At 28.1% G+C, this 23,917-nt stretch overlaps 4 protein-coding genes across 9 annotated transcripts; 2 read left to right on the top strand and 2 right to left on the bottom strand.

Moving 5' to 3' along the window:
• The first annotated feature begins 30 nt into the window (after positions 1-30).
• On the top strand, positions 31-2,080 carry LOC118071277 (uncharacterized). Its single transcript, XM_035090338.1, has 5 exons — positions 31-149; positions 419-524; positions 916-970; positions 1,095-1,240; positions 1,937-2,080. Exons 2-5 carry the CDS (start codon positions 453-455, stop codon positions 1,991-1,993), a joined length of 330 nt encoding a protein of 109 aa, XP_034946229.1. The 5' UTR covers positions 31-149; positions 419-452; the 3' UTR covers positions 1,994-2,080.
• Positions 2,081-2,476: 396 nt separating this feature from the next.
• Positions 2,477-5,093, bottom strand: LOC118071275 (zinc finger CCHC domain-containing protein 8 homolog). Of its 3 annotated transcripts, none has more exons than XM_035090336.1 (8): positions 5,045-5,093; positions 4,529-4,727; positions 4,105-4,324; positions 3,745-4,034; positions 3,441-3,654; positions 3,193-3,364; positions 3,014-3,129; positions 2,477-2,919 (listed from the first exon to the last, which is right to left on the bottom strand). In XM_035090336.1, exons 2-8 carry the CDS (start codon positions 4,618-4,620, stop codon positions 2,500-2,502), a joined length of 1,524 nt encoding a protein of 507 aa, XP_034946227.1. In that variant the 5' UTR covers positions 4,621-4,727; positions 5,045-5,093; the 3' UTR covers positions 2,477-2,499. The 3 variants fall into 3 exon arrangements, with proteins under 3 accessions (XP_034946227.1, XP_034946228.1, XP_034946226.1); XM_035090337.1 differs by lacking the exon at positions 5,045-5,093 and adding an exon at positions 4,987-5,004; XM_035090335.1 differs by lacking the exon at positions 5,045-5,093 and having other exon boundaries at positions 4,529-4,980.
• A 3,819-nt stretch (positions 5,094-8,912) lies between these two features.
• Psf2 (DNA replication complex GINS protein PSF2-like protein) lies at positions 8,913-10,245 on the top strand. Its single transcript, XM_035090325.1, has 4 exons — positions 8,913-9,540; positions 9,607-9,715; positions 9,773-9,937; positions 10,105-10,245. Exons 1-4 carry the CDS (start codon positions 9,296-9,298, stop codon positions 10,135-10,137), a joined length of 552 nt encoding a protein of 183 aa, XP_034946216.1. The 5' UTR covers positions 8,913-9,295; the 3' UTR covers positions 10,138-10,245.
• Traf4 (TNF receptor associated factor 4) lies at positions 10,030-23,183 on the bottom strand. 4 transcript variants are annotated; one of them, XM_035090323.1, is made up of 5 exons: positions 22,944-23,183; positions 12,899-13,003; positions 12,078-12,557; positions 10,954-11,214; positions 10,030-10,857 (listed from the first exon to the last, which is right to left on the bottom strand). In XM_035090323.1, the coding sequence occupies exons 1-5, from the start codon at positions 23,004-23,006 to the stop codon at positions 10,504-10,506; spliced, it is 1,263 nt and encodes a 420-aa protein (XP_034946214.1). In that variant the 5' UTR covers positions 23,007-23,183; the 3' UTR covers positions 10,030-10,503. The 4 variants fall into 4 exon arrangements, with proteins under 4 accessions (XP_034946214.1, XP_034946213.1, XP_034946212.1 ...); XM_035090322.1 differs by lacking the exon at positions 22,944-23,183 and adding an exon at positions 14,167-14,794; XM_035090321.1 differs by lacking the exon at positions 22,944-23,183 and adding an exon at positions 14,086-14,793.
• Positions 23,184-23,917: the final 734 nt, after the last annotated feature.

Here is a 23,917-nt window from a genome sequence, read left to right as displayed (position 1 = left end):
GTTTTATGACCAATTTTATTGGACAATTGAGTTTCTTTCATGGCGTTCTCTTTCCTTCTCTTTCTGATGACTATTAACAAAGTATCTTATTGTAATTCATTGAATAAATGCCTCATCGTACGAAAATTAAACAACATTAGTATCGCGAGGTAATAATGAGTATCTTATATTAGTTCAAGATTATATTTTTCGATTTAATACAATTGATAATAACTTGTTTATTTGAATTCACTTTTAATGGTGCATTATACGATAAATCCTTTCTTGATTGTAATCCAATTTTAACGAAAAATCATTACAAAAATACATGTTATTGAATTTATTTTTAAAAAGCAAATTGAATTGATTAATAAATTTTAACTCATTACATACTCTACTAATTAAATAATTTAACTCGCCGTTATCATCTTTTTTTCAGCTAAATTTAGATCGTGAAAGAATTTATTATTGACATGGAAGATAAAGGATTAGACATGTGCGAAAGTATATGGAATTATGAAGCAATACAGCGTTTTTTGTCATTGGTAAATTTTTTTATTACTACATGAGTAAAAGGTAATTCTATTCTTTTATTAAAATATACAAAATCCTAAAAACTTCGATTGATTAACACTGAAAATGGGTAAATCAATCATCAAGTGTTAAATTCTAATTGCATAATTTTTATTCTGATGATAGTTCAGCTCAAATCTGATTATAATATCACAAATATTACCGCCCAACTCAATACTAAACACAACTTTTAGCAAATCTATTATCAGGAGAAATGTCCGAGTAGAGTCAGAGTAATCAAATTTTTTAAAACTTCATGATTACATAAATGAATTTTCAATAAAAAATTGTTTCCCTACTCTCTACCAATAGTTTTTCGCATTCGTTTTTCATGAATATGGTTTTTTTGAATTATTATTGCAGCTACAACAAACACAGCTCTATTGTATTGATAATGAATGTTTCACTGCTGATCACCGTAAGTATTTAATTCAATATTATTTATAATTTACAGTAATATTCAATTATATAAGTTGTAGTTAGAAGATATCCAATATTGTTTCTTACTTTTTATTCGAAACCATTCATTAATAATGTTTTAGTTCCCGGACCGAACAGCAATCAATTAAATCGTGATTATCTTTTTCTTGGCATTGCTTTACTTGCAATTATACTTCTTTATTTCTTCAAATCAAATTTTCGACATCAGGACTTAAAAAAGAATTGGAAAAATAATACTAATTTATTGGTAAGTGTAAAAACAATGTCTACAATTAATTTTAACTTTTAATGATACACATGATCAATATTTTTAAGACTGTTCAAAATATTAATCTTAAAAAAGTATGAATGTTTATTCATCTAATACTTTTCTCTATGTGCATTTTAATGGTTACTATTTTGAAAAATATTTTAAATATACATTTTAAATTAATTATAAATTGTGTAACAATTAAATATATACAAGTTTTTCTCTTACAAATTTTACTTGAAAATTAAACATTTTGCATCAATATAGTTATCAAAAACGTTGTAAAAGATAAAAACAAAGTTAATTCAATTAAGTTTATTAACTAAAGTAAAAATTAAATTCAGATAACTTTAAATTACAAGTTTGTCTTTACATTATATATTTTTTCCATTTATATTAATTAATAGCTAGGGAATCTGATATAATTTTACCTTTTATGTATTAGAAAATTCTGCAACAATTTGTTGAAGTACTCAAAAACCAAATATCGATGTATTTTAGTTGAATTTCTGCGTCTAATTCGGTGCTCATAGATCTCAATTACATAAATTGATAATTCAAAATAAATGTCACGTTATAAATATTTCAAAATCTTTTAACTTTGTCCTGTAGCCATAATATCACAAAATATAAAATTTTATTATGTTAAAAACAATTATGATGATATATATATATTAACTCAATTATTTTTAGATTTTCAAAAAAGGACCGAAAGATGATCCACCTACACCACCATCTTCTATGAATTAAAAACAAACCATTCAATGTAATATATAATAATAATAATAAACGACAGATTAAAATTAACTGTAACTTTTGTTAGAAAAATAAAAAAAATTAATTATATAATATGAATAATTTTGACAATAATTAAAAAAAAGAAAACCAAATTTACCCCATGCTCGATAGCTAAAGATATGTTTCCGAATATTAAGTATTTATTGAACCAATATAAATTTATTTTATGCATTTAAAATTAGTTACTTATAAAATTACAAACTTGACTAATAAATATGAAGGACAAATAAATTTAAAATCTCATATTACTGTAAAAATTGTATGCTAAATCTATTGTTTACTTCATTTTTAATCATGATTCATACTTCATTTAACTATGTTTAAGAATGGAATGAAAATTTCATCTTTTCTCTCTATTTAAATATTGTTTAATATTATTGCGCTGAATGTTGTAATGTATATAATCAAGAAATAATTTTATGCACTTTACTAAAGTTATGGATAACTTGTTTTAGAGTTTATTGATTTCTTTTTGGCGTTAATGTAGAGCGAATTTTTTGAATAATATCATTCATTTTTTCATACTTGCCAGTAGTTTCAGGTAAGTTTTCAAAGTTGATAACATCACAAATATTTTTAGAAAATTTTTCACTTGATGGTAATTTATTATAAATAGAAACTCTTTCAATCAATGGAGTACCTAATTCAATTGATTTAACTGAGCCAACTTTAGCGATATTATCACACTTCTTATCAATAGGTGAATTCAAATGAGTGTCATCTAAAGAACTTTTCTCAATTATTAAATTGTTTGTAGTCTTCAGTAATTTCGGATTTAAAAGTGAATGAGAATCATTCAATTCTTGCAACAAATACTTCTTTCTTGTTTCTAGCTCAACCAGAGAAGATAAATTAATAGACACATCATTGCCATTAACCTGTCAATAACAATTTTTTAATTACGTACTAATATTTCAATGTTAAATAAAAAATTTGCGATTATTCATTTTCTACTTTTAAGTAAAAGATCACCTGTGAAGATATACATGTTGTAATTACTTTTTCACTATCTAGAGATAGTGAATCGGATAACTCTCCGGTACTTTTAGAATTAGAAGAATGGTCTCCGTTGATCAGTGTTAGATTATCTAATGAAAAAAAAATTTTAGATGAAACTCAAGCGATTTCGTCAAAGTATTAAATTTATTTACCCTTAGAGGATTCAATTTCTTTTGAAACATCTTTAATAATATCATCAGTTCTCGTCTCGGATATTTTCTTGAATTTTTTTCTCTTATAAACATCTTCAGCTTTCTGATGTTTCAACATCTGTAGCATAACCGCTTTGCTATGAAATGTTTGTTGATCTGCACTCCAGTATTCCTGTCATTCCCAAGACATACAGAATTATTCTTTACTAATTTCTGCATTTTATTGATAAGTATTTTCAGTTCCTTACATCTCGAATGCCGGCTGGAGGTGGTACATTATATCCAGGAAAATCGTAAATTTTTTTTAAGTCATATTCCATAACTGAGCTTCGGCAGAAGATTTCGTCTAGCTCCTCTTTTGGATCCATTTCTCGATGACCATCTGAGTTGTAGAGATTTAAACCTGAATGTTCAAGTTTCGCTTCTTCTAACCATCCTGGTGGATATCCTAGTAGTCTCATTCTGTAAATTCAAATTTGTTTTAAAATGATAGTTTTTTTACACATTTGATAATTAAGTTTAGCCTAATGTATAAGAAAATTTGATATTTACTTATATATATGTTTAGGAAGCTCATCATTTGCTAATCCGAGTGCTTTTTTTAGTTCAGAACTTATTATTCCTGGTTGAAATTTTTGATCTAAATGATATCGAGAATTTTTTGTCCCTGTTTTATTCATAAATTCTTTTCGATTTTTATTAATTGTAAAATGGTTTTTTGGTTCAGTACAATCGCGTAAATTATGGTTTCCTAGACAGTTAAAGCAGTTTAGTTTGGGACTTTTACAATCGATTTCTTCTGATGCATTGTCATGTGTTTCTGTTAAAACTCGTTCAAATTTCTGTAAAAAACATTATTTGAAACAATCAATTCACATAATTATAAACAAAAACAAACTGAAATAACTTAACCTTTCCGTATATTGGGATATCGAGTGTACCATGATGTGCAGGAGTACTGTCAATCATAAATAATGGTTCATCATCAATTGTAGAATGTTCTGAATTGTTATTTGAATTCAAATCTGTCTTGTTTATTTCTAAAATTAAATCAGTACAATTTACACATTCCTTAGGTAAAGTCACCGACAATAAATCTTGGAGAAAATCTTTTATTTTTTTTCGATATTGGCTGCAAAATTGAAATACGTTCCGGTTAAAATAAGCTTTAAATACATGGGAAGAATAAAATTGTCAATTAACTAAGCTGTTTAAATATGCAATAGCAAACATAAACGCTGTTCAATTTTTTGAAGGTTATACATGCAATTTCCCTATACCCTCCTATAGCAAAATTATTTACTATGAATGTATTTTAGAAAATAATTACGATTACCTAGCAATCTTATGGTTTTGAAAAATAACCTTAATGAGAGGCTCTTCTTTAATTAGTGTTTCATTGGTGTTTAGTTTTTTCATTTGTTTCATATTGATTTTAATTGATTCATCAAGGATTAAAAATTGTTGTGAAACACTGGATTGCAATGGTTTATTTGAATTTACATGTAATATATCTGGAGACTTAGTGATTGCACCTATATTTGATGATGAATCATGAGAAATATTTGAAGAAAAAATCGATTTATCTACTTTTCTTTGATTTTTGATCGAACTCATTGAACTCTATTCCACGTCAAAAACATTAATTTTATTTTATAAGTGGAATAGCAAATCAAAAAAACAAGCAGTACGACGAAAAAATTACAAAACGAAAAAATATTCGTGAAATTATTAATAATAATACAGTATAAAAAAAATAATAATCAAATAATAGGATTCAGTAAACAAAATTACTATATAGTTAAACTGGAAAATGACCTCTTCAGATATATACTTTAATACTTTTCATCACCTTTTTTGTACAACTAGATATCACCAGTATAGAGATATTTTATAGAGTAGGCAACCGTTATAGAGAGAAGACTGATAGAGTCCACGCCATAAGGATAACTTTTCAAAGGAAGTGTCGCCATCTTACCCTGCTTCGACATGGAGGAATTGAAATGAATCGTGGTCGTGACTCCGTTAGTAAAACAGGGTAAATTTTTACAGATGATAGAAGACAATCAACAAGCAAGTAATCGTTATTACCGATGAACAGATGAAATTGAAAATAATTTTTAAATTATAACAAAAAAGAAAATTTTGTAAATGAAATTGTATATAAATACAATTTTAATATGTTAAAATAAGATTTTTATTTTTTTTTATTAATATTTTCTCTCATTCTTCTTCCATTTCATTGATGACAAGTATACATATAACAGGGAAGGTGTCATAGATACATCTTTTATGAAACAAGATGAATGGTAGCATTTTTTTTACAATTATTAATAATACAAGACATTTAAAACAATCCGAGGCGAGTTCCGGCACTAATAAACATAAATAAACAGAGTATAATGGTGATGGTTCCGTGGCTAGAGCGCCCGACTTTGGTTTTGCCGGCGAGGAGCCGGGTTCAATCCCAGTCAGGCAATTTTTTTTTCTTTTCGACTTTCAATTGGATATGATTTCAATTTGTATATATTAACATTGAAAATAAACGATATGTAGAATTTTTTCTTTTATTTCCTTCAAAATCGACTGCGGAATAGTGACAATGTGTCAAAACAGAGTCACTAACTGCTTTCTCATACACTTTAATAAATAATACTATTTTTTCAGTTTAGCACGTAAAAATTGCAGTAATATGCAATCAAAAGAAAGAAAAAAAATTTTAGATTAGCATGTAATTATAACATTATCATGCTATAATTAATTCTTTATAACAATTTGATTTTTTTTTCTCTTTACTCATTGAATTTATTGACGCTAAGTCGGAAAATATTTGAACAGTGCCATAAACCTTTTTTTGTATAAATACATTGATAATAGCCTGTGTTTAACAACTTATACATCTTTACATGTATTAAAAATGTTATGTTATCAAAAAGTTAATCATATTATTATTAGCATTAAAAAGTAGTTTAAACAATCCGTGGTGAGTTCTGGCACTTCGCCGGCAAGCTCTATCCCCACCCGTCGTACTCAAGCCTGGATTATACAATTTATAAACATAGACATCATGTCAGAGATGATGTCTTAGCTCTGTGGTTATAGTCCAATCAAATGAGGGAAATGAGATCATTTTGGTTTGCTGTGGCCAAAGTGATGATTTATAGATGACTAGATCGGAAATTTCGCGAGGAACACGATGGTGTAGGCCAAAAATGTTTGACACGCATAGGGGGGGGGTAAATCGTGAAAAACCGCCCCCCATCGCGAATTTCTCGATTTCCATCGTAGTTATGAAACAATGTTTTGAATAAAAGTTGTTCAGAATTTAATTTTAATAAAAAAAGTACTGAACACTTTTTTCATATCTATGATAGAAATTTTCAGAGAAAATTTTTTTTTTTCAAATTTATTTGTTCATTATTTTTATTAATAATGAATTATTTAAATCGTTCTCATTTTGGTTAAAATGCACCGATCAGCCCGATTTTGGGCTCAAAATGTGCAGAATAAAAAATTAAACAGTTCATCTATGTTAAAAGTTATACAGGTTTTAATATTTGGGGCCCCGAGCGCACTTTCCTCTTCTGGCGCCGTTGGGTGCGACAGAGAACAATACATATCTCTCTACTTTACTCGCACTCACACAAAACTTCTGCGCACGCGCCGAGTATTGTAAAGCGTGAGTGCAAGTGAAATGCTCACTCCAACCGTAAGTGTGACAAAGACACTATACGGTGAGTGAAGAGGGAATGTTTCGGGCTCATGCTGGTTCAAATGTTAGAGAAAATTTGTCAATTTAAGGTCCAATAATCATATATATATAGATCGATAGAGAATTAAATTTCCTATCGATCTAGCTATACTTTTCTAGGTACTTTTTCCGATGTTTTAACGTAGAAGAATAATTATGTGGGAGTAAAAAAATTTATATCTCCCGCATAATTACCTCAATAGATCTAAAAATGTACATACATGTTCCAGACATATCTGAGAACATGTATGACAATTTCCGCACGTTCGTAATTTATAAGCTGCAGGCTTGAGCACAGAGAGTTGGAAGAGAGAGTAAAAAGAGGCTATTATCAATGTATCTGTACAAAAAAAGGTCAATGGCCCTGTTTAAATTTTTTCATCGATTAATTAAAAGATGGTTTTACATAAAAATTGGAATTTAAAACTCATTTTTAGCATGATAAAATTGCAATTATATGAAATTTAAATAAAAAAAATTTTGCATAATTGAAATCGAACACTGTTCGGTAAAATAAATGCCGAACCTTCTGACTACAAAGCCAGCATATTTTCATTTGCTTTGTTCACGTTTAGATCAAGAGATACGGCAGTGTCTCGTGCGCCAAGCATAAATCGCCGCCATTTAGCCCTAACGTCACGACGAGGCACTACTGTGTCTCTATACAAATTATAAGATGATTTTTGCCAGTTATAATTTTTAAATTAAAAACTTTTTTCTTATTATAACATGAACATAGGCTCAAGCAGAGAAGAGAGACCAGTATAGAAGTCAAATGCTGTGTTAAAAATCCGGACGAAGTTTCGGTCAACATGTCGGTAATCTCAGGTCACAACATAAAAGTTTCTATGAACCTATATTGAAGAATATACTTTTTTAAAGAATATTGAGACTGCTCGAAAGGCCTGGAACTTGGCACCTAGAGAGAGTTTTTTAAAAAATTTTCTTGGGCAATAAAACCTCTATTGTTCCAGGACTTCGAGAAGTCCCTATTGTTTGTGGAATTAAGGCTGTTGGGACAATAGGGGTTTTATTGCCCGAGAAAAATTTTTAAAAAACTATATTTTTTTCGCTCCCTACTACCTAAGAACGAAACTAAGCTCCACCCTTCACTTCAGCTCGGCGAGATGCCGGGTTGGCGTGCCATCTTGCAGTCATTTTTATAAATGCTGACTTCATTTCTTAGCTCCTAAGCAGAGAAAAGTCTTCTCTCTGCTCCTAAGAACGCTCCCCTCCTAAAGGACTGAACTTCTATACTGGTCTCTCTTCTCTGACTGAGGTCACTACGAGCATAATGTTGTCACCTATCGGAATTTTTTCAAACTAATTGCCGGAGAAAATCATCTGGAAGACAATATTTCTAATTATTTCTAAATTATTCGATTTTATACAGTACCGGACATAAATGCTGTTTAATTTTTTAAGGGTTATACAAGCGATTTCCCTATACCGTCCTATAGAAAATCACACAGCATTTATGTCCGGTACTGTACTATAAATTGATTTTTTTGACATTCAGATAGGTAGCAAGGACTGACGCAAATACGAATTTTGGGCGAAAAACGTATAAAAATAAAATAATAAGTAATTTTTCATCTGAATGAAGTGGCCGCCATCTTGGAATTTAAGTGCGGCTAGTCAACTCATAATTTGTTCATTATTCTTTCTAATTTTTTTAATAAAAATATTCACTACATACAAAAAATTGTTATTTACGTCAGTCCGGCATTTATTCCTCTGTAATTTGGTACCTAATTTTAAAGAAATAATAGTAAATTGGCGAAGAAATTAGAAATATCCCGATCCCATGTATTTAGATGGGGGGAATTAGTCGCCTCTCTGACTTCAGCCCAGCCTTAATCACGTGATAAATGATAATGTCGACATCTCACGGAATAATTATGAAATTTTGTGTACTTTATCTAATGGTAAATAATAATTTATATTATCGACTGAAAAAATACTGGAATACAGTTCTGGAAGAACTTACTTTTTTTTGTGAATAAAAAATATTAAAGAGTATAGTTATTTAACAATACTAATATTTATGAATAAAAATATTTTGGAATAAACAAATTTAAAGATAAAGTGTTTATTAACATAGACTATCTAAGAATAGTGTTATTTAAGAAAAGAAATATCCAAAAATAAGGTTTTTTTCGAATACACAGTTTGGTGTGCCTGTCAGACTCTATCTTGAGGGACTCTATACTAAACGTCTCTTAATTTATTCGGTCCGGTATCATTTACATCGATGGTTCTTGTTCTGCGCTGAGTAGTGGCGAAATTTCTTCTTTGTCTTGTTTGATGTAAAAAATTTTTATTAAATTTAGTTTTTTAGGAATATGTACAATGGATTCTAATGAAATAGAATTTCTTGGAGAAGCACAGCAAGTCAAAATTGTTCCTAATTTTAATTTCGGTCAGATACATCTCATATCTGGCTCTGTGGGTCCTTTTCGAGCTGGAATGCCGGTTATTGTACCTATCTGGCTTGCAATTAATTTAAAACAACAACAAAAATGTAGAATTGTATGTCCAAACTGGATGGAAACAGAAAACCTTCAAGTATTAAAAGAAAACGAAAAACTTTCAAAGTAAATAAGTTTTTCTTAATTGATAAAATACGTAAAATTGTCGTTTATATTGTTGTTTTTCTATAGAGCGTTTACTGTGATGCCGAGTAACCACTACATGGATGAGGCTCATATATTACTCAGTACTGCTGATGAAGATCTTCATAACGTTGATAATATTCGAACAACTGTAAAGGTATTTTAACCCAGCGAAGTAATTTTTCAATATTTAACTTGTAAAATTTTTTTAAAGGATATTTGGGATTTAAGAATGTCAAAGTTGCGGACTTTTATTGACGAATTATTCAAAAATCAGAGCGGTGTTTATGCTATGTTAAATCATCTTACAGCTATGGAAATAGCAAGTATTAAACCTCTGTTACCTTATGCTATGGATCAACAATTTAGACTTAACACAGTGAGTTTTTTCCATCAAACTAACTATAAACAAAAATTTTATTAAATAGTTTTAAAATACCATTAAGTAAATAAATGGCTAATTACGACATGTTTTTTATAATAAATCTTGATAACGTTTTTTATTAATGAAGTTATTAGAATAATTTTTATTATTTTCTATTTCAGTCTGAATATTATACAAGAGCTTCACCAGCCTAAGAATCTTAATAGATGTAATATTTCATCAGTCTCGAATATTATTGATCATTTATCAGCATTTTCTTGTTATACTTTCATTAATTACATAATTATCAACATATAAATCACATATTAATGATGAAGATCTCTATAAAAATATTCCTTAAAAATATATACATATCTTATAAATTACTGGAGTTATTTCTTGGCAATTGTCGTAATTATATTATTTTCAAAAATATGTACACTTACTCTATTGCTCGTTATACAATTAATCATCTAAATTATTATTATTCGTTATGATTTTAATCAATTAAGTTTAACTTTTTGATACTAATTATGATATAATCTAGTCTATTGAGAAAAAATATAAATTGGAATTCTTTCTTAAACTGCTACAATCTTACTCGGATCAACTTTAACTCTTATAAACATTACATCGTCTTTGACAAAATGTCGTTTTTTTACCATTTCATGAGAAACAAACCGTGGAAATCCAAAACCTAGCGAATCTGGTTCACGACTTGGTCTTTGAAAATTTTTCCACGTTGGATCGGGTATAAAACTTTCGACGATATTACAAGCTTTGTCGGCTTGAGCAGTTTGATCAAACATCGTAAATGATACACTGTGAGAAAATGGCCAACGGAGGAGTGCATCGTATTCACCTGGAAGTATTTTTATATAAATTGATATATGGCTTCCTTCACCTGTGCCATTTCCATTCAAGAAAATGGACGCCTGAAAGAAAATTAAAATAGAAATTTTAATAATAAGGGTAAAAGAATTCATTACATCAATTACAGTATTTATTTTTTCAATTGAAAGTATAATCACCTGTAGTTTATATCCATATTGACTAGTATAAAATGAAGGACTAATGAGTTCTATTCCTTCTTTAGCTTTTGCCTCAGACATTTTTACAGAATAATCATTGATTTTCCATATTAGTGTACCTGTGCAATTAAGAGAGAGTTTACTCATTGCAGATTTTAAGCTTGTTATCTGATGTTGCTGCTTTGTTACAACAGTACACATTAGACTTAAATGGGTTTTTGTCGATTCTTCCATATGTTTATCCAGTGAAAAACGATTTCCCTAAATACAAAATTAAAAATTGATTATATGGTTTTAGCAATAATTTAACTCAAAATTTCAATTGTTTCGAAATAATACTGAACAAATGTATTTTTTGACATCAAGCGAAACAAAGAGATTCGAAATTCTAACGCAACTTAATTGTGCAAACTTTCCTTATTTTCATGAAATGAATATTTAATAAACAAAAATATGCGATTAAAACTCATCAATTTCTGAATTTCTTTGACTAATCGGACATAAGTAAATAATCACTTCATCTCGGTATAGACCAAATTTGTATTGTTTAGTTATTATAAAATTAAAGAAATTAAAAAATTTCGCAACATTAATAAAGTATGTTAACACTATTAAATATCTACAGTTTTCAATTAAATTTTTTATATCATTATCAGCTTTATCTAAAATAGTTCAATATTTAACTGAAAATCAAATTTTACAGCAATCGAAAACAGTTAGAACAAAGTTTTTAATGTAGTTTCGATTTTACGTACATCGATGGATCACAAATCTTAAAGTCATTTCTAAACTAAGCTATATATTATTTACATATTTTATACATAAATAATTTAATATTGGAACCTGATGCTGTTTAATCTATATCTATCATATTGTATACATTGCATACTGAAAATGCATGAACATTTCATACATAATTTTCATTAAAACCTTTTCTTATTTTGTAACGTAAATCACAAAGTAATCTTTGTTATTTATTAAAAATTGAAAATGAATCTAATTAAATAGGTTGAAAGACAATACAATGGTAACTGAAAAACTAGAACTATGTTGAAACAATGCCAAAATTTTAATAAGAAATTTTAACTAAAGCCATTCAAATTATATTAAAGTACATTTGATACCTTGAAGCGACATCCAGCATCTTTAAAAATGCAAGATAGAAGGTGAGTGGTACAATGATCTTTGAGATGAATTTCAAGATCTTCACGGGGTAACACAGCAGTTTCACACCGATGAGGACAAGCCACAGGAAAACGACCACATTTGGTGTGATGAACACTGAGAGTATCAAAAACAAATTCTTTGTTACAATATCTACAAGTAACGAGTCTTTTAACACATTCTCCGAGCTTATGTTGGCTCAGATGTCTTCGTTGAACCTTCATACCACATTTATTTTCGCAATAAAGTGGTTCATAGCTGCAAGTACCCATGTGTTTTTCAAGGGTATGACCAGTAAACTCTTTAGCACAAAAATCACATCTTGCACGACGTTGAGCACATGTATACTTCAAATGATCTTCCATTAATACACGAGGAATCATTGCCCCACATTTGTTGTTACAGAGAACCGCATCATGTTTACATGTATTCAAGTGAGCCTAAAAAATTCAGATATTATTTTATTCATTATTTCAAGCTATGCATACCTTTTTACTAATAGGAATTTTAAACACAAAAGAATTCCGTGTACAATTGTTAAGGCTCTTAAAGCTTTTCAATTTTTATCGATCTCGGGATGATTAATTTTTAAATATCTGAATTCACCTCAGGGTAGATTTAATTATATTCTTTTTCTAATACTATTAAAAAAAATAAGTAATAAAAAATTCGAATTCTGTATTCAATAATCTATCAAAACAACTAATGATATCGAGTAGACCTCAACTTTATAATAATTCAATAATCCTTAATTTAATAGTACTTAAATTTGGTGTTGTACCTTCAACTTTCTCAATTCGTCAGACCATTTGCAACCGTCTTTATGATGAATGCAGAAGACAATTGAACTCATAATGGCCTTTTCAGTTTCAAGATCTTGAAACGTCTGTAACAAAATAATACAATTTTTTTGAATAATTTCATTATTATTTAAATTAATTTTGATTGATTAATACATTAATTCATAAATCAATAATGTTTAAAATTCAAACTTTTATAATTGAGCCTATTCTTGACTAATTCGCTTTTTGATGTTGAGATTAAGAAAGTATTTACTTAAAATGATTTAGTTAAAGTAAAATGAATATTGTTTCAACATTCATGAAATATTTTTAATTTTAATAATCATTGATAAAAATTGTGTAATAAGTAATGATTTAAGTTAGCAAATATTTGGGTTCACTCAGCTGTAATATGTCACCTATTTTAGTAAATATTTTGTATAGTCTACGTAATAAATTTTACTCATCTGTAAATATGGACTAGTTTTGTTTTCAGAGATAATTTGGTAGTAACTACCAAGTGTTAATTGAAGTAATGAAGAGCTTTTTTCAATCACCTAAAATATTTCTTGAGGAACGCATGTACAACCTTGAACTTCTTTATGTATAGATAACCTATAGCACTTAAATGAGGTTTTGTATGATCCAAATACTCTGTGTGTTACTAACTATTTTATAACAGAAATCTACTTATACAATGATAATAATTTGATTATCCGTATTGAAAAATGAAAATTTGATTTTCCAACATTTAAAAACTTATTAGAAACAAAAAATTAACAAAATTTGAAAAATACATTGAAATAAAAAAACGAATACAATATAATTAACTGTATCAATCATTCATAATATTAATTAATGTAATTTTTTAAAAACAAAAATGAATAGAAGATAAAAATACTGTGAAAATTATTTTGAACTTTTCATTATTTTTTTTGATTGAAATTCATGATAATATAATTCTCGTGATGATTTTTTAAATCAATCAAGTACTTCATTCGCTCAAAAGAGTAATTTGGGGATAACAACCAAATCTTATGTCTTTTAATATTCGATAAAATTTCAATTTTCTTATATGCATGGAGCTTGTACACATGTGTTGATAATAATTTGAGATTCAAAAACAAGAAAGTAACTTTTACAATAGTAAAATTGTTTGCAGTAATGTATTGTAAAAAAAACCAACCTCATCAGTAATGATTGGCGTTTTATTGATGATTTCATTAATTGGACTTGAAGGTGATGTGAGACTGATGCTTGGACTTACACTGAATTTATTTTTTCCTTCTTCTCCAATTTTTTGAGGTGATACTCTGGCAGGAAAACTTAAAGTTTTGGTCCACTGAGATAATCCACGCACCATTCTTATAAGTTAGTCTAATTCAATCGAAATGTAATTCAACCCAAAGGGTTATCTGACGTTTTATCTTTATTAATGAAATCTTTGTGCACTAAAAACACTTTATTTAACAAATTTGAAAAAAAAAACGTAAAATACAACTTTATACACTCATAAGAGAAAACACAATTTAATGCTTCGACAAAGCGTGAATCCGGTAGAAGTATTAATAATTATTTAAAAATGAACGCTTCTCTGCTCTAATATATATTGTAAATAAACTTGTAGCAACTACTCCCCCATGCAAACATTGAGCATAACCTACTCAAACTGACTGAGAAGTTGAAATACCAAGAGATAGTTGACGTGAATATTGGAATCAGAACAAAAAAGAGTAGGAGAAGAGCGAGAAAGAGAAAGAAAAAAGAAGAGTGAGAAGGAGAAACGACAGCTGCTTTGGGAAGCAGTTTTTTGAATTCTTATTAGACAAATAGAGTGATAGTTCACGAAAAATAGTCTAAGACAAGACAAAATAAATACTTGAAAATTTACTGCGAGTTATTTATACTTCATTTTGATTTTTGATTTATTTTATACCAATTAATGGCTAGTTTTACTAAACTTTACTATTAAGAATCGAAAAAAACATGTACTCTAACATTATGAAAAACATTTGAATATTATAACATATTTGCAATTATTCAATTTATTCTCAATACGATAAAAGTGGTTTCAAGAGTAATGTTGAGTAGTTTTTTTGATAAAATATCGTATTGATTTTCGTAGGTTTATATGTAAACCTTTAGAGTAGCAAATAAGATTATAATTAACCAATGACATACTAAATAAGTTACAAACTTAGCAAAAAAAATTCTTCATATCTATTGAATATCTTATTATGATGAAGAATTATTATTTATTATAGCATAATATTAAGTTGCAAATGTTTTCTTATATCAATTATAAATATAAGATAATGAATAACTTTGGAAAGTAAATAAAGGTTTAAACGCTAAAAATTTTTTCAGATATTTTTTGTCTTGCTTGCAGTTCATCTTAATTACTATGATAATTTTTATTCTGAAACATTTTCAGTACACGATATATATGTATAGTTGATTGTATTAATTTCAAAATCTAAATGTATATTAATTCGATTGTCACATAGATAATAATGATACAGTCAATTTTAAATTTAAAATTAAAGAAAATGTCCACATCGTGAGTATTTAAAATTTAAAAAAAAATGTCTGAGTAATTGTAGCCAACCATAAGCAGATGTGCGTGGCACAGGAAGTTTGATTTCACGTAAAGCAGCTGGCCTGCACATTCCATTGTAAGGGTCATGGATTCCTTATTCGAGAATCAGAAAACGAGCCCAATCTTCATAATTCCTTGTGGTTTTGCTCATTTTTCAGCATGTTTTCAAAGTTTAAACGTACTTTACGTTAAAATCCAGATATTTAGCCAATTTAATATCGTTGCCTTTTCTAGTATCTAATATAATCTGTTCCATTTCGATATTTTTATAAATTCGACTACTTGAATATTTTTCTTGTAAATATTTCTTTTTAATAGACTTACATCGATAATTAAGAGTAACTTTTTTTTATATCATTATAGCTTAAACTAAATTTCATAAAAATGTCAAAAAGTAAAGTAAAATTTATATTAGAATTTACAAAAGGAGAGAAGGTGGTCAAATTATGAGTAGGATGATGCAGCGGGATGCAGCTGCTATGACAGCTGCAAACTTTTGAAATCTTCTCTCTGTATTCCATTATTTCTAATTTTTTCCTTCTATTTTTCTCATTCTTAACTATTCAAATTTTTCATTTTTAACTTTAACTTTATTGGGTACTCACGTTATTGGAAAGAAAACAATATGTATTGTCACACGATTTCTTTACTTTACTTTTGAACCAAATACAGAAAATTGAGCATTAATCATCATCACCGTTTAAAATTACAATTAAACATGATTATCTTCTTTATAAACCGAATAGATTTTTGTATTATTCAAGTTATATTTTTTTTATTATTTCAGAGTAAACTAAAATAAATATGGACACTATTATAGAAAAAATAGTTTGACACGGAGAAGAAATAACGTGAATACAACTTGATTTGTGGTAAATTTTATTAATATTTGTTGTAAATATAGGGACAACTACACAATAAAATAAAATTTACCTAACTCTTTTAGTAAACTTAAAACTGTCGCGTAACTTTACAGTAAGGTATTTTGTACTAAAAATTTTTTACTTTTATGACCACCTATATGATACATTTTAGATTATAATATCTGAGTACTATAAAAATTTCTAAAATAAATGCACAGTTCCAAAAGTAAGGTACAAACTGTAATTATTATTTGAATTTAAAAAAAAAGGTGAATTTATCTAGTTTGGATTATTTATTTATTTATATTACATTATTATTCATTGTTAAGAATGTATTGTGAATTTAACTTTATTTTTACGCTTAAATAAATTTCTGAAGACAAAAATGGCAAAATATTTTGACTTTAATTGCAAAATAAAAATTTTCATACTGTTTCGTAGCGAAAAGTATCATTCATTTTACGTATAGAAAAATTTTTGATATCTGAAGTATGGATAGCTTTATTATTTCACTATATTTTAAATGTGAAAAATACTTTACAGAGCCAACAAATAGATGATACGTATAGTGATTTGTGCTTTAAATGAATAGTAATCAATTTAGTGTTGATTACTGTAATTTTTTTACTTCTCCTATAAAGTAAAAATTACAGAATTCATTTTTCTCTGTATAGTTTGGCTGAAAAATTATACTTCTATTCGGTTTACATAGTCCGTAGAAGAGAAAGTATTTTTACCGTGAGTAATATCATATTATTAATTAAGGAATCGAAATAGGGTATTTTTTATCTGAGCATGTTATTGCAACAGAATACTCAAGCCGTATGCTGGTGATATGGTTTTATTCTCTTCCCTATTTGTGAATATAATTTTTCGTCATTTCTGTATATATAGTACATTTCACGGCTAAGGAGGAAAAGTAGACTAGCTTAAACCACGTGTAAAATTACAACCCGAGCCGAAGGCGAACACGTGGTTTAAGCTAGTCTACTTTTCCTCCCTAGGGCTGAATATGATTTGTTGTCATACCTGTGTGGAAAGTTCAACCCCTCTCCAATGAAAAAGTGAACTTTCCACGCGGGTATAACGAAAAAGTAAGTTTTGTGAAAGAAAAGAGCAACAAATTTTCTCCTTCGATGCAATATATTGCTAACACAAAGATTTTGCTAATAAATAAAAAAGGAAGGAATGTAATTTGTAGGGCAAATATCCAGTGAAATAATTCAAAAACTTACCTACAAACGAAAAATTCCGATTAAATTAGACAACGATTATTACGTCTAGTTATTTTGCATAGATATTATAAAAGAATACATTTTCTAAATTTTCCGTTAAAAAATAAGATTTGATTTCGACTTTAAAAAAGGTCAAAAGCAGATCGAAACTAAAAATTGTCTCGACCTGATTTAGAGCTACATACACGGAGAGAGAGTTAAAATAAAAATTACTGTGGGTGCATAGTAAACAAGGAACAGGCTGAATTTTCTTCAGAAATTATCATAGGATGTATTAATTTATACATTATGTGTACTAATTTTTACCATAACCCATAGTAATTTTTTATCGAATGTATATTAAAAAGTATTAAAATAAATTTTATCATGTTTTAAAAATAATTGTACTTTATAAATTAAAATATTTACAAAGCATCTTATATTTTTTATTTTACTTTTTGTCTAAAATTACTAAGTACTAAAAGTACTTCACATTCCAACCGTCATCCCCACTTTTCACTTGTTTACAAAGGAATGAGGATAGATGAGCTATTCATTTCATTAGATGTGTCAATTTTATTTCATTTGTGAAAACTTAAAGACGTACTTGGAATATTTTGAGAAGATTTAAGAAGATTATTTTGTTCACGTTAAGTTAGTAACAATGATTGATTATTTAATTAGTAAAGAAATAATTAAATAATTATTCTTTTTAATTCATTCCTATCATGGAAAATAATTGTTGCTAAAAATGAATATATTCCAAAGTTTTGGATTTAAATAATTTTTTATTGTTTTTATTTTTTTAACTAATTAGGTTTTGATTTAAATCACCCATGAATACAGATATATATCCATACATGAAACTGATAAACATACATATATATATACATATGTATATACATATATATTTATTAGTTTCATTACAAAATCTAATAATTTTTACTAAAAGACGTTAAAATTTTATAATATAGAAATTTAATTTTTGCTGTATCATATTAAAATTAAATAATGTAACATTGTAATTTTTACGTCGGGATATTGAAATTTTAAATTCTGAATATATGATTTTTACTTTACCAGCCGTGGTAAAATTTACTATGGTGCATAGTAAATTTTACTTGAGTTTTCGTCTGTTCCAGAATTACTACAGAACATAGTAAAAATTATTTTAATTCCGTAATAAAATTTACTTTAACCTCCTCTCCATGTACGCAATAGTTGATTTAATATCAAGTCTTGTTTCCCAAATCCAAAGCAGGTCGAAAAATTTTTAAAAGCTGATTTCGACTTGATTGCCCATTTCGTATCAAGAGTGTAAAATATAATATTTCTTCAGCGAGAAAAATTTTATCCCCAGCCGAAGGCAATGGATGAAATTTTACCGATAGAAATATGTTTATTCTGACATTTAAAAAAATAGTCCAAGTCAGGTCTTATTTTTCGACTCGAGTAGTTTAGCACGCTGCCACTATGCCGTTAAAACTTTATGAATATTGTTTTTATGTTTATCTTTCTAATTATAAACTTAATTACAAATACATAATCGAGAAGAGTAAATTTGATAAAATCCAAAAAGCGAAGAAAAACATATGAATATGAAGACAAAATCGGATAAATTAACGCTTGGGTAAAATATCAGTAATAAATCGTAAACTTAAGAACAAATCACACTGAATTAAAAGTAAAACAGATTAGATTATCAAATGAAAACTCAAAACAGACGAGATTTTGTGACTCGGGTCACAAGATTTGGCCAGAAGTAGTCTGTAAAAATATAATTATCATTCTTAATTATTTATTAATCTGAATTGGATCCAATTAGATTCAATTGGGTTAATAGGAAACCAAAAATCCGCCCAATTGAAAATAATTGGAATGTATTGGATTCAATTAGAAATTTGTTTCTATAGGATTCTATCGGAAATTCAATTTGATTCAAGGAAAATAAAATTACATTCCCCAATAAGATCCTATCAAAATTCCTATTGCTTTTAACTGGAAATGAAAAGTTTTCTGTTGAAAACGTGGACTTAGCCAGGAGAACAGTTTGTTTATGATAATTAATTAGTTATCAATGATTCATTTATAATTATTACATTTCTTGACTCTCGACTGAGTTTTAAATGTCATTGCATAAATAAATAAAAAGGAAATAAATAAAATACATGGATTTCGATTAGGAAACTGAACTCAAAAAGAAATCAACATTTATTATTTATTAATTATCATTGTTAACTTGGAATTTTTTTTAATTCCCATAAATAACCTTATTATGAAGTTATCATTGTAAATATGTTTTTGTTTCAACCAAAAGAGAAATCTTTTTAATTGGATTCTGTTGGAATCTCTATTCATTTTTATTAGGATCAATTGAAGACAATGGGATTTTTTTGGAATATTTAACCAGTGATATGAATCCTACATAAAAAATATCAGTGCTTTTCGGTACTTCAGGTGCGACCCAAAAGGTCCACACTACTAACTTCCCAGTAAAAAAAAATAGTACATTTCACACCTAGGGACGGAAAGCAGTCTAGCTCAAACCACGTGTAAAATTACAACCCGAGCCGAAGGCGAGGGTAGTAAACACGTGGTTTAAGCTAGTCTAATTGTCTTCTCTAGGGCTGAATATGATTTTTCGTCATACCTGCGTGGAAAGTTCAACCCCTCTCCAATGGAAAAGTGAACTTTCCGTGCGGGTATGACGAAAATAAAATTTTATGTTCTCCAGATGATTGAGGCGAAAAATAATTTTGAACGTACATACACACACACACACACAGACGTCCACTTGAAAACTATTGTATTCGACTCTATGGGCTAAACATATAGGCTGAATGATTACTTAATTGATTTTTATAATCTTGAATGAGAAGTTAAGTTTTAGATTCTGTATGTTTATTTTAATTCAGCTTAATCCAATTTTTAAACCAGCTATTAGTAATTGCTGGGAGGCAATTTTTAGAAAATCGGGGGTAGTGTAAAATATACGTGTGTCTATCTATGGATGAATTAACAAGCAAAAGAATTTATTGTTAGCAACGCGCGACTGGTGTGTTTATTTCAGTTTGTGGCGGAGATTAGCTCTGTTTAGACGTTATATTTAACTTCCCATTAGGAAGTTATTGTAATTGGGTCAATTGGTGAATTTTGAATTTTCATTAAATCTCCACGTTTCAAGATATTTGCAAGCATACTGACATATTTTTAGAATGATGTATGTATGTATGTATGTATATATGTATGTATGCTATTTAAAATACTTTTAAGCCGAACAATAACAATTTTATTTGAAAATTAAGTCGATATTGACTAGACATTATTGTTCACAAACAAATATGACTCTTTACAATTTCGCATTGTTTATAACAATATGAATTTGTTGTAAACAATTGAAAATTGTATTTATCGATTAACTGATGTGTATATCACATGTATTTTGATGTTTTCAACAAACATTGATTACAACTATTTAAATTTGTTATAAACAATTACTAACTGGAAGTTCGTCGTGTTAGCACAGACAAAGTGTGCTCAGACCTATTTTTAAGAATCTGTATTTGGATCTGTCAATTTAATAAACTTTCTTCTTTTAATATCTGTTGTAGCAATAGATTATACGTCTACGTCTTCGAAAATATTCAAAGACAAAATAATAATGAAAGTAGGTGCTTCTACATTTAATAAGTGTTTAATAGGTACAATCTCGTGTGTAATTCTTAATACGCAATTTATTGTTTTTTATTTAATATTTTGACTTAATTTTTATTTTAGAGTTCTTTCAAAAAAAAGGTAAATGGTTGCAAGACGTTATCGAAAAATCTCTAGGAGTTGTCTTAACTAATTCAATCGATTGGGATGGGAATAGAAGGGATCGACCACCAAAATAAATAAGGATAAAGAAAATTAGTATTATAATAAAAATAAAAAAAAACGATTCAATGCAAAATCGAACTGACGTTCATGGTCATTCGAATATATGAGTTTAATGATCAAATGCATTCCTACTTTGCTGATAGTTATCGAGGCAATTTCAAGGCCCTGGATAGTCCCTTGATTTCGCCTTTAAAGTACCTGTCCAGTGAATTTGAGCCCTCAATAGTATTTCGACGAAATTTTTACTAGGGTAGTAGTAATAGCTTAATTACTTGACATGTTTCGAATATTTTGTTTTCAATTTACACTTAATCCATTCCTTATAACGGAGCCTATGACGTTAGCACAGCCAGTGAGAGACGGAAAATCGCAATGAGTGGTTGTGAGCAGGTGCACTATTTTTGCCAGGTAACCTAACAAAATGAAGTTTATAAAGTTTAAATCTTAATTACTACAATGTCTTTTTAAAATGAGTTTGTAATAAATACGTTATAAAAAATAATTCCCTTATAGATTTACCATAAATGTCTAAAAATCATATAATTATTTCTTTTTTTTATTTTATTACAACTTGTCCCAGAATGGGTTTGTAATTTATTACTACTGTTACGAAAAGTCATTTATATAGGCATTTTTTATTAAGTTAAGCTTAATTATCATTCCAATTAATACCTAAATAGATGTCCTCTTATTTAAAAGTGCTTCATCATGAAAATACTTAATATTTTGATTTTATTAAAAAAACTAAAAGTGATTACAAACTGGTTCCCTGCTCCCCTAATTGATTGTGCAGCTGTTGATGCATTTCGTCTACCTACCGACGTTTATTTTTTCTAATAGCGAATGATTTGTTTAATTAAAGTTGATATAGTTAATTATTTACAATTGGATATAATGTCCAGCGATGTTTATGAAAGATATATATTATTTCTTCTCCTATTGTTAAATTTATTTCAATAATAAAGTGTTGAATGATTATTTTAAAAATAAGTTTTATTGAAATTTTTATTATTGTGTATTATAATTTCTGTATTCAGTAAAATTTATTTATCAATAGAGTTTAGATAAAATCATGTACTCAATTGCAGTATTCTGATAAGTTTTGTTTCAAAATAATAAAATTTTTGATAAATTTATTAAAATTAAAATAACAAGACTCAAATAAGGTTTTATTATTTATTTCTAATTAACTAAATATAAACTTACGGTCAATTTATTTCAATTTTTACGCTTTTTAAAAATATACAATTAATGCTAGAATACAAAAGATGCCTTTAGGCATCATATTTTCAGTTGACATTAAACATTTTGCCAGTCTCAAATCTAGCACTGGTGTTATTTAAGTTAAAAGAAGTAAAAAAAAAAGTAAGCCAGTATTAGATTATAATTCAATGTTGGACATGTGGAACAATAGTAATAAATAAAAAGCTATTTTTTTCTTCAATTAAACTGAGTCGTTTATTTATTGTATGAGATCTTGACAACTTACCAGATTTGAAGTTATGAATCCATGATAAACTTCAGGATTTATATGTATTTGTACATCAGACATGATCGTTATTCAATCAACAACTATTCAATTCTTTACGCACAAAGATGAAAACTAAATTTTAAATTCTATTAAAGATCTAAGAAATTAATATAATTTTCCTGATATGAATAATTAGAAAACGTCTTAAAGCAATAAGTTCGTTACACTCATAATTTTTCCGTGCACGCAAGACACAAAGTATGTCGATAAGGTATATGACTGCATGGAGAAATAGAGACAGAAGAAAAGGAAGAGGAACAAGATGTCATATATACACACAGATATATATACGAGCATACAATGGGAGTCACAAAGACAGGTGGTGGTCAGGACAGGTGATTGCGTAGTGAAACACAGGAAATGGTGAAGATAGAGCGATAAAATACGCCTAAGAGAACTTGAATGAGTAGAAGACAAAATCAACTAGATGAAAAAGGAAAAGTTATAAACATATAAAATAGATAAATATTTTAGTACTAGTTACAGAGAATTGGGTATTTTTTATTCTTTATATCTTTCAGCTTTACACTTATTAAAGGCTATTTTATTTAAAAAATACGATTGTGGATCATTATACTGTATCAGTAAAAAAATTATTTTTACTTCCCTAAGTAGTGACTATTTCTTTCTTTTGAATTTTCACAAAAAATATTTATGTCTTATATATATATATCTACTAGCTGATACCCGCCCGCTTTACGCGGCTTACAACAGAATTTAGTTGTGGAACTTACATGAGTAGAATTTATTTTTGGGAAAAAGTTCGCACCCGATTCGAATTTCCTAAATTCAAGTTAGGCACCATGTGGAATACCACATTAGGCCCACATTGGGAATGTAAAGCTTCTCCCTTTTGAAACCAAGTGAGGAAAGCCTAATTGAAGCAAGTTAAATACACAAACTAAGTTTTTTGATTATCTCATTTTTTATGA

This window comes from Chelonus insularis, unplaced genomic scaffold (genome assembly GCF_013357705.1).
Source record: "Chelonus insularis isolate UGA/USDA-ARS -01 unplaced genomic scaffold, ASM1335770v1 contig_76_pilon, whole genome shotgun sequence".
Classification (NCBI taxonomy): Eukaryota; Metazoa; Arthropoda; class Insecta; order Hymenoptera; family Braconidae; genus Chelonus; species Chelonus insularis.
This window is presented reverse-complemented; position numbering and strand designations above follow the sequence as displayed.

Excerpts from the sequence above, each read along its gene's own strand:
- Psf2 (XM_035090325.1), top strand. The coding sequence starts at position 9,296 with ATGGATTCTAATGAAATAGAATTTCTTGGAGAAGCACAGCAAGTCAAA. Across the intron at positions 9,716-9,772 it reads ATATTCGAACAACTGTAAAG|GATATTTGGGATTTAAGAAT; the intron begins GTATTTTAACCC and ends ATTTTTTTAAAG. Across the intron at positions 9,938-10,104 it reads AACAATTTAGACTTAACACA|TCTGAATATTATACAAGAGC; the intron begins GTGAGTTTTTTC and ends TTTCTATTTCAG.
- LOC118071275 (XM_035090335.1), bottom strand. The coding sequence starts at position 4,809 with ATGAGTTCGATCAAAAATCAAAGAAAAGTAGATAAATCGATTTTTTCT. Across the intron at positions 3,655-3,744 it reads CTTCCTAAACATATATATAA|AATGAGACTACTAGGATATC; the intron begins GTAAATATCAAA and ends TTGAATTTACAG. Across the intron at positions 3,130-3,192 it reads AGAAATTGAATCCTCTAAGG|ATAATCTAACACTGATCAAC; the intron begins GTAAATAAATTT and ends TTTTTTCATTAG.
- LOC118071277 (XM_035090338.1), top strand. The coding sequence starts at position 453 with ATGGAAGATAAAGGATTAGACATGTGCGAAAGTATATGGAATTATGAA. Across the intron at positions 525-915 it reads TACAGCGTTTTTTGTCATTG|CTACAACAAACACAGCTCTA; the intron begins GTAAATTTTTTT and ends TTATTATTGCAG. Across the intron at positions 971-1,094 it reads ATGTTTCACTGCTGATCACC|TTCCCGGACCGAACAGCAAT; the intron begins GTAAGTATTTAA and ends ATAATGTTTTAG.
- Traf4 (XM_035090321.1), bottom strand. The coding sequence starts at position 14,262 with ATGGTGCGTGGATTATCTCAGTGGACCAAAACTTTAAGTTTTCCTGCC. Across the intron at positions 12,558-12,898 it reads ACGAATTGAGAAAGTTGAAG|GCTCACTTGAATACATGTAA; the intron begins GTACAACACCAA and ends TGAATTTTTTAG. Across the intron at positions 11,215-12,077 it reads ATGCTGGATGTCGCTTCAAG|GGAAATCGTTTTTCACTGGA; the intron begins GTATCAAATGTA and ends TTTTGTATTTAG.